The sequence below is a fragment of the Buceros rhinoceros genome, unplaced genomic scaffold (genome assembly GCF_000710305.1).
Source record: "Buceros rhinoceros silvestris isolate BGI_N320 unplaced genomic scaffold, ASM71030v1 scaffold43628, whole genome shotgun sequence".
Classification (NCBI taxonomy): Eukaryota; Metazoa; Chordata; class Aves; order Bucerotiformes; family Bucerotidae; genus Buceros; species Buceros rhinoceros.
This window is the reverse complement of record NW_010426106.1, coordinates 11,919-21,954: the sequence shown is the minus strand read 5'-3', so window position 1 is coordinate 21,954 and position 10,036 is coordinate 11,919. Positions and strand designations below refer to the sequence as shown.

The 10,036-nt window shown below is 36.9% G+C and overlaps 1 protein-coding gene across 1 annotated transcript in view; it reads right to left on the bottom strand.

Moving 5' to 3' along the window:
- Positions 1–2,966, bottom strand: part of LOC104498012 (protein YIPF7-like) — a 10,084-nt gene extending 7,118 nt beyond the window's left edge. The window contains exons 1-2 of the mRNA XM_010141334.1: positions 2,935–2,966; positions 659–775 (exon numbers count right to left, since the gene is read on the bottom strand). Coding sequence (XP_010139636.1) covers positions 659–774 — 116 coding nt within the window. The 5' untranslated portion in view covers position 775; positions 2,935–2,966. The remainder of the gene's footprint in view (positions 1–658; positions 776–2,934) is intronic.
- Positions 2,967–10,036: the final 7,070 nt, after the last annotated feature.

Sequence of the window (10,036 nt, the reverse complement as noted above, 5' to 3'; positions counted from 1 at the left end):
GCATTCCTGACTTTTCCACCATGCAGCCTGGTGACACTCCTCAGATATGTCCATATGGCTAATGAAAGATGCACATATTTAGGTTTGGTTTTTTTTCTTGAATCTGAGAAGGAGCTTAAAGAACTTCTAGTAATACGTGCCCTAAAATCCACATCAATAACATGAAGCACAGTCGCTCCAATTAGGTGATCAACTGGTAACATCTGTATCTGTAAAAGCAGCATGAAATCCTTTATAAAGAAAGGTTCAGTTGTAAGTAATTCTGCCTTGTGGGAAGTCTAGATGATCTCTTGAAGCTCTTTCCTGCTCCAAGCCCCAAAGCCAGACAGATCCATCAGCTGCTGAACTGGGAAGGTGCAGCAACACCAAGCCTCCTACCACACTCATACCGAAACCACTTTAAGGGAGAAACTCTCAGAGTGGTCCCTCTTCCATGGGCAGAAGTCACCAACAGGTTTAAAAATACAGAGGAAAAAAACGATATAATGATTCTTCCTGTCTTTCTATTGCTGTGGCTTGTATTTCTCCACTAAAACTCCCACTGTATTGATTCTGCAATCCTTTTTTGGCAATTTCATGCTCATTTTTGTCATTAATTTCATTTGAGTTTTGAGATATATTGCCTTTTTTGTTGTTCTTGTTTTCCTAGGATACTTACTTTCTGCTTCCACAGAGGTTTTCATTAGACCCATAATTGTTGTAACCTTCTTCCTGGTCATCTATGGTATAATTGGTCTGGTAAAAGTCGAAGTGAAACTGCTCGAAATTTGACATTCTAGTTGGGAAAATGATTGTAAATATCAATAAAATAGCCTTTGCAACAAGCCAATATCTATGTTTTGAACTGCCCTACACTTAAATGACAATAGCAAACCTTAAAGCCACAAACGCAAGAAAATCTTTCTGTAGAAACTCATGATAGTTTGAAAGTGGCAAAAAAAGACTCTTTATTTTGCTGGAACAAGAGAAATTAGTATTATTTTACTGTTGATTTCTATATATTAATTTACAATTGGTATACAAGACTTCCTCTCTTGTTACTGTTACCAAAAATAACTAAGCAATTTTGAAAGAAGATATATATCAAGTAAACTACTGTTTTATGGTTCATCTTCCTAACTGGAAAAAAAAATTATGACCATGTCTGAATGCTTAAAAAATAATGCTTTTATGAAGTATGTTGGGTTTCAAGAACAGTTACTCTTTTCAGCTATTTATGTTTTGCAATATTATATATAACTACCATAAAACAATAGAAAAAAACAAATATATTCACAGAATTTGTGATTTCTGTTTAAGAACCCTGTTGTTGGCATATTAGGAGTACCAAGGAAAGAGTCTCACTGGTTAGCTACATGCCTTTGAAAAAGACAGCATACTGAATGACTGAATAGCAAAGAAAACACATTAAATCATCTTTCATTGCTGCTGACCCACGGTGCAGCTCTGTATCTACAGACTGATCAGACTAAGAAAGGAACAACTTGTCTGTTTTCCCTTCTACATTGTGGCCACCTGTTTTATAGCTATTTGAAGTTTGCAGACTCTCAGCCCATTTCACACACCCTGGTGCAGGCAGGACTGGTTGTCTGGATCATATATATGTAACATAAGAAATTAAGCACATTGGTTCTGTAACACATGGTTACCTTTTGACATTATGGAGAGTTTCAAATTGCAAAGATAATTTATTAATTCTTAGATTTGGTCTAGGTGCTTCTTATGTGATTAGCACGGCTGACTATAATCCACAGAATAGCTTCAAAATTGGCAGGTCTACCTTCTACGCTTGGAGTAAGAGCATCCACAAGATTAAGGACTGACCCAGTTTCGTCTCAGTGTCACCTTTGTGCTGATCAACAGGCAGAAAAGACATTACCCCTGCCTGAAGCAGTGCATCGGTTCAGGGAGTCCCCCACCCACCGACAGATCAAGGCTGGAGGGCACCTCTGGGGATTACCTGGCACAACTCCCTGCCCAAAGCAGGGTCACTGATGGCTGGCTGCTCAGGGCTGTGCCCAGTCAGGTTTTGGAAAGTCTGGTTTAATCTTCTTTACTTCCTCTTGTCAAGTGGTTATATTCATTGATGATATCCCCCTGAGCCCTCTCTCCTCCCAGCTAAAGATCTTCCGGGATTCAGGGAATGGTCTGATTTGCCTGCGAATGCATGGATGTGTTTCACTACTTGGCTAGCATTCATGTAGTTAAAATATTAAAACACTCAAAGAAGTTACATAACTTGACTGATAACCATAACCATACCAAATTTACTTTGATTTTCATGTAAGATATTAGAAACATTTCCCATTTTCTTCACTTTTGCCCTCTTTTCCAACTTTCCAAATGCCATTGGCAAAAAAATGCTTTTCCTCTCATAGTTACTCTCCTAGGTATCTTTATATTTATCTAGCACACAGTGCTTAAGGAAAAGATCTTCACAAATCTCTTTGTAAAGTTAAAGTTATAAAGATTAGTATTTCACTAGGGACCTTGAAATGCTGCATATTAAAATTTCTACATTGTATCACATAATCAGACTAATCTGTGGGGACCCAATTCCTTCATTTACCTAAAGTATTCAGAGTACAATGTATTCTTGTATCATTTTCTTCACTGCAGAATTTCCAAATTGAGAAGAGAAATAATTTGAACTTTGTAAATACGAATTAGTAGAAATTAATTATACTAAGCTATTTACTGTGGTTTTATTTGCAATTGCACACCAGTTATGCATTCGTTCAGTAAAGATTTTACATGAAAACTTTAGGTGGTACCACTACTCCAATAGTTCAATTCCAGTAAGTCTTTAATGTTCTTTTCTGTCACTATAAGGAATGAAATAGTTACTTAACCAGGTACGCTACAAACTGCATAACAGAGTTCAGGAAAGTAAAATTTTTTTTTCTGAAAGAATTTGGAATTAAGGTTACTTACTTTTTAAGATACTTGATGAAAACTCCAGTGTGTTGGATTTACATGTTGGAGAATACCTAAAATATCCTCTTACTTCAACAGAGATGAGCTTAGTGCTATTTATAAGATTCTAATTTTGATCTTTGAACAGATGCATAAGAAGGAAAAAAACCCCACAACCTGTCAATATCACGGCCAGCATTTAACAAGAGCTAACAACAATAAGCAGAAAAGAGTAAGAATCTTCAAGGAAATGAAAACAAAATTAACAAATACTGTTTCATGTATTTCAACCCAATAATCTAGACTGTAGTTTAGAGCCTTCTTCTTAAGTAGGTATTTACGAAGATCTTGTTGGAGTGCTCATGAGCTGAGCTACTACATATTAAGAAGTTTTAACAATGTGTAGTATTACCTGTTAAATTAGTAGGGTAAATACATTTACTTGGGGGTATGGTTTTAGACCATGCTCCTGCAGCGCACATTACAGGCCACATGTGGCCTTAGAGCCAGTCCTTGTGGGTGTCAGAGGGAGCTTTCAATTGTGTGCCTTTTGAGGAGAACACAATGCTCCCTGGGACTGCATCAGAGAGGGAGGGAGGGTGAAGGCACCACAGGGCTAGGTCCATCCGCTGGTCCAAGACCAGAGCTGCATTCTACAGGCACAACCCCCTTCTCCAGAAGCTCTTGTCCATTTGCAAAGCTGTCTCTTGCAGTACAGCACCCACCACACCGCGATCAGGACAAGTCTCTACTTAAAAGACAAGGAACCCTGCTCTGCTCTTGGAGGGCCTTTATTGAATGTGTAGGCATGATTCAGGGTAAGTGTTTTTCATGCAATGCTCAGCATCATATCCTTTTTGTTACCTCACCCATTATGGATAAAACATTAGGAACCTCTGTTCTATAGTCCTGGCTACTAGAAAACTTGTAGCACAGTAGGGATTTAGAAATGGCGTTAAAACTTCAAAGACAGCTTTTCTATTTACATGTGCTTTACTATCAGATACTTAACCAGTCATAACAGGTGCTATCTTTTCCACTAATTTATTGAAAAGCTTCCCAATGAGTGCTTAGGCTGGTTAATTTAAGGACTGGGACTTTAAATGGGCTGTATTATCAGGCCATTAATCTATGCCTCGGGTGCATATTAAATTCTGTGAGGTTGAAGGCCAAATGACTTCCGCTTCATTAGGAGAAGAATCACACTCTGCTAGCACACGACCTACAATGCTATGAAAGAATTATAATATAGGTGTATTTTTAAACAAGAAAAAACTAAATACACCAAGTTTTCACTCGCTATTGATGTCCAAAAAAACCAGCCCAGAATTGAAGTGTGATGAGAAGTCGAAAAACATAACATTTGTTTCTGCTAATTAAGGGTGATCTAACAATGGTATTTATTACAGGTATTGTTAAGACTTCCTCCTCTTTATAAACTTCTCTCCTGCCATTTCCAGAGTGAGAATTCATGCTGCTACACCCACCAAGGTGAATTTTCAGTTTCAATACTTAGCAAACTGCTAATCTCTCTAATGTCTAATCATCTCAGTTTAAATAATATAGTTTGATCTCGTTGATACCAAACCAGTTGGGGTCCTTCAGGAAGACACTAAAAAAAAAAAGGATTTAGCGATAGAAAAATCGTAATTTGCTAGGGTTATGTTTGTTTAGATTAATTACAAAAAGGCTTTGTTGCTTTTGCTACTTTCTGTTAAAAAACGTTCCTCTCTCTCTCTCAATATATATATTTATATATACATACACATACTGGCTGCCAGATAAGAACTGGGAATAATTATCAGACAAGCCACTTCATAGAAGTAATTTAAATAGAAAAAAATACAATGACTGGTAGTGGGAAATGGCTGAAAAATATTTTAATAGCTGTTTAACATAACGCAGTTAGAAAAGAAAGCCACCTGAAAATAAAATAATTTTTAAAAAAAGTTAAAACTGAAACATATATATCTCTTTCCATATGTCAAATTAAAATATACCTTATTATACACACAATCATTATACATGTATACCACATATACCTTATTATAGATATTATACATTATCTTCATCATGGCTTGGCTTCGTGAACGAAGATCTGGGAAGGGCTTTTCCCATGCTCACTGCAAGCCATGAGTGCACCCTTATCATGGCTTGGCTTCGTGAACGAAGATCTGGGAAGGGCTTTTCCCATGCTCACTGCAAGCAATGAGTGCACCCTTCGGATCTGCGCGGCGGATTTTTTAGGTGAGGCGCAGCGTGTGCGGAACTGGCCCCACCCTTTACACCTGAGGTTCATCTGCCAGGGCCTGGCCAGCTTGGACAGTGACAGCGAAGTTGTCGGGTCGTAGGTTTGTTTAGAGTATCCTTCTCTTAGATGGATGCACCCCCTTGCCGTGAGGAAGGAGATTGTGTGCCCTTGTGAGGTTGAGGGCTCTGCTGGTGGTGGCATATGCCTTCGGTGGGGTCTCCCAGGCCAGACAGGTCTCAACTGAAGGGTCAGACAAAGTGTGTCCACGGGCAGGATGGGCTCACTAGCCTTCGGGCACCATCCTAGGAGAAGGACAACTCTGACTCCAAACCTGGGCAGATGGAGCTCGTTTATACATTAATCATACATGCATATTACATTAATATCCCTGAGCATACAGTAATATAAATGGACATCTAAAATAAAAATTGGAAAAAAATATTAGTTTAAAATGATGATGCAGACAATTTATAAAAATTAAGAATATCATAAGATTAAGTAGTTGGTATGGAAGTGACTGATAGAAACAATGACAGTCCAAGTGTACCAGATGCAGTCATACCAGTAGTGCCATTCTCCTATCAGATGAAAAAGTAATAGGATCAACAAAACAAAAAGATAGAAACATTTAATTAGAAATGCTCAAACCAGCTTTTTAAATTCTGCATCTAAATGTTTTAGAAGAACTAGTCAAAAACTTTCTACACTGTTGAGTTGCAAAATAACAGGGAAGTTTAAGAAGATCAAAACTAACTACATACACCATTTTGTAAAAGGCTAAATAAGATGCCCTGAGTAATTTGCTCATCACCATGAGATTAATCCTAGCATATTATGGACTCATATAATGAATAACTGAATCAATTAATCCAATCAACATGGGCTTTTGGAAAGTAGCTCATTTCAAACTAATTTATTTTCTAGCAAGATTTGTAGTTGGGAAAGGTAACTCCTGATGACCTATATTTATACAAGGCATTATACTTGATTTTGCTTCAATAAATACAGAACCACCACTGCTTAATGGGACAACCATTATACTGATTAAATAAGTGCTATTGGATGTGTCTTGAATGTAATTGTAAAAGAAGGGAGGATTTCTAATGGTGCCTTACAGGACAGAAGCTTTACAGACCTCATCTAGCAGACACTTTGATGCACCAACCAGAGCCAGTCACAGGATGGTTTGATCAGAATCTGTTAGGACAAAACAGACAGCAAATAATAAAAAGATCCTTGAAGCTACTAGTCAATGGTAAAATAAAACTCAGAGCAGAAGAACTTGAAAATTTTCACAGTGACAACAGCCATTGATCACAAGGGCAGTTTCCCAACAGTGCTAGCAGGTTTCCTGTAACAGGACACCTGATGATCAGGTGAGATATTATACTTTAATTCAGGTAGAGAATTAATTCAATAACACTCCATGGCCTTCCTTCACCCAAGATTACAAACTAGATAGCTGTATCGGGTCTGGCTGAGATGGAGTTCATTTTCCCCATAGCCACCCTCACAGTGCTGTGCCTTGTATTGGTAGCTGGAAAGGTGTTGGTAACATACCAGTGTTTTGGCCACTGCTAAGCAGTGCTTGAACAGCATCAAGGCTGTCTCTCCAACATTCTCTCCCACCAGCAGGCTGGGAGTGGGCAAGATCTTCAGAGGAGACATAGCCAGGACAGCTCGCCCAAACTGACCAAAGGGATATTCCATACCATACCTTTTATTGCTGAACAAATGTTGTAAGAGAAAGGTGGAGAAGCAGGAGCATTTGTTACTACAACATTTGTCTTCTGGAGCAAGCTTACATTACTTACATAGTGCTGACTCTCTGCTTCCCAGGGAGAGGCTGGGCATAACCTGCTAAAGAGAAATAGAGAATAAATCTTTTGTTTTCCTTTACTTCTGTGCACAGCCTTTGCTTTTGCTTCATTAATCTGCCTTTATCTTGACCCATAAGTTTTCTCTATCTTTATTTTCTCATCCTGCTGAGGAGGTGAGTGATGGAGCAACTTGGTGTCCAGTCAAAGTCAACTCATCACAATAGCAAAGGTTCCTTCTAGTCTTAAAGTCTATGAATAAGAAATTATTTTACTCAGGGGCAGGTTTGAAGACTAAATAAACCATTCTGAGGTGGAAAAATCTATACGGCTGAAAAGGTTCAGAGATGGGCTAGAAAAAGTGGATGTGTTCATGATCACAATACCTACAGCAAATATTAAATGTTGAAGTTTAGTTTGAAAGGAGCACCCAATCAATATTTACTGGTACAGCTCAGTAGACCGAGCAACGGGATGCCTGAACTGAGTATTTCTTCAGCTACCTGATGTTCAGTCCAGCATTGACACATAACATTAGAGAAAGCTGTCATGCATGTGTTAAAATAAGGAAAAAAAGAAATTGAACATAATGTGAATATAACCTCAGTTTCTTTGAATGACAGGTACACAGGATGTTAATAATCTAGGGAGAAATAGTTTGGACAAGGTCTAATCATTGAAAATGAGAATTGAAGCTGATGGGTTTAAAAAAAATTAACAGAGTTGATGAGAATTTCTACAAGAAATTAAAAACCTTTTTCTAAACTAAACTGGTAGTGTTTTGTTTACCTACTTCTTCCATCTTTCCTGAAAAGGAAAATAGACAATGGAGGGAAAAGTGAAATACCATCAGTTTTCATAAGCTTACATTTTCATTTCCAGCTTTTTTGACAAAATAGGGTAATAAATAAAAGATCTAAAACTTTCTGGTAAACTTTAAAAAAAAATTAGCACAAAATTAAATGGGATAAGATAGAAAAGACTATAGAATTCTGGCTACAGAATCAGCTATGTAACCCTATAATCATTATCCAAACTAAACTGAAGAGCACAGCAAATCCATTATAATTATTAGCCAATTATTTTATAGTATTTTCAAATGTAAAAATTAATCACATTAAGGATTAATTCAGTAAGCCTTAAGTTTAATTACTTACATTTACAGGCCCCATTAATAATTTTATAAGTGGGACATTATTAAAATATGTTACTAAAGAAGAAAGGAAAATTTAATTGCAAAGAAATACACCATTTACTACTTCTATGAAATATTTTTTTACCAAATTAATTACTTACATTATACAAAGTATATTCTAAAAGGGAGTGTTTAAAAGACATGCAGATGAGGCACTGAGGGACATTGTTTAGGGACCCTGGCAGTGCAGGGTGAATGGTTGGACTTGATGATTTTAAAGGTCTTTTCCAACCAGATGATTCTGTGATTCTCTGATTCTTTGATTCTGTCTTCTAAATGAATTTTATGCATACAGGCCTCAGACACTTCTACTGCAACACCCTAATTCTCTCCTATGACAGGTCTTCAGAGAACAGGTAAGAGACAAAAAAAAGGTAAAATCCAAAGCTATTAGTGTTTTCCTTTTTTATGCTGAACAAGTTTCTTAGACTTGAACAAACAAGGGAGAAGTTATGGGTTCCTGCATTAATAGTTTTACTTATCAACACACACTAGCAGTCAAAACCATGACTGCTGAGTTCAGTTTCTGTTCCTTGGAAACACTGCCTCGATATGGATATGCCTAAAAAGCATTATGTCTGCTTATGTTGTTTATGTTTCTTATGAAACGAAAGATAATTTTGAGAGAAACCTTAGTTCTATGGTATCAGAGCTAGCAGAGTCTGATTGATGGTAGATTAATATCTTGTGATTAAATTCTTTAATATCTAATAGCCACCAAGACACAAATTTGAGCTGAAGCTTTTTTTTTTTTTTTAATGGCTGAATCACATAGTTTCTTCTCAGGTTGATTATTTGATGCCTAATAAGCATGAGCATGTTTTATTTTTTTTTTTCCTCACTGGAGGTACTACCAAGATTTCTTACCTCTTAGTAGTTACCTATTCTCATGAAATTCATAGAAGCTTAAACAGCATTAAGAGCTCTGCCTCTCTATTCAACATATTCAAAATTAGCAAACAGATTCTAAAGCTGTTGTGGAGAATACCAAAACAGGCAGATAAGCAGTATGGTGCAGCAGTCTTTTATGTATAGGAAATAAAGATATTTAGGTAATAGAAAGGACAGTAACAATTAGGATTTTACTTTTGGCTCTTTGCTGTATCCTTTCTGTTGTGCCCACCTAGAGCAGTTCCATTCAAATCTTTATCTTCTTGTGAAGAGATAGAGAGGCATATAAAGTTCAATATACATGTATTATGATCAAGGGTGAAGAAAAGAACACTTGTTTCTTGAAGCGTAGGTGTCTACTTACAATGGCTTATCCTTGCATTAAAGTAAGAGAACATAATTTCCAGGAATACCAAAACAATAGTTAACACACAGAAAACATGATTCTTTTCTACTGTTTTGTAGGGCTTTTGCCCAACAGATTGTGAAGTGTTTTATAGGGGAAGTAGGTATCATTGCCATTATAAAACCGAAAAAGGAGTTTAGGCAACTGTATAAAACTCACTAAGCCAGCAACACAGCTGGGAATGAAAGTTTAAACTTCTGAAACATAGGAAAGAAATTTTTCTAGTATTCATAGAAATGTTGGTTCCGTAGCAAGCCTTATATAAGACTATGGACAAGCTTTAAAATAAAATGTAATATTATTTAATCAAACACAATAAAGATATTCAACATTTGAGAAGTGTGTTGCATAATACACCTACTTTTCACAGGGCTCTAAGCAGAGTAATGAAACCCCAAGTTTGCATCCTGCGTAATCATAATGATTCCTCCAAAAGTGGAAGGGGGACAGCAAGAGGTGGCAATATTTCAGCAGAAATGTTTCTTCTGTGTGGAGGTCACAAAGCTCCTAAGAACAAACTGTAATTATTTCCTTAGAATAAGCACACACCAGCTCTGTAA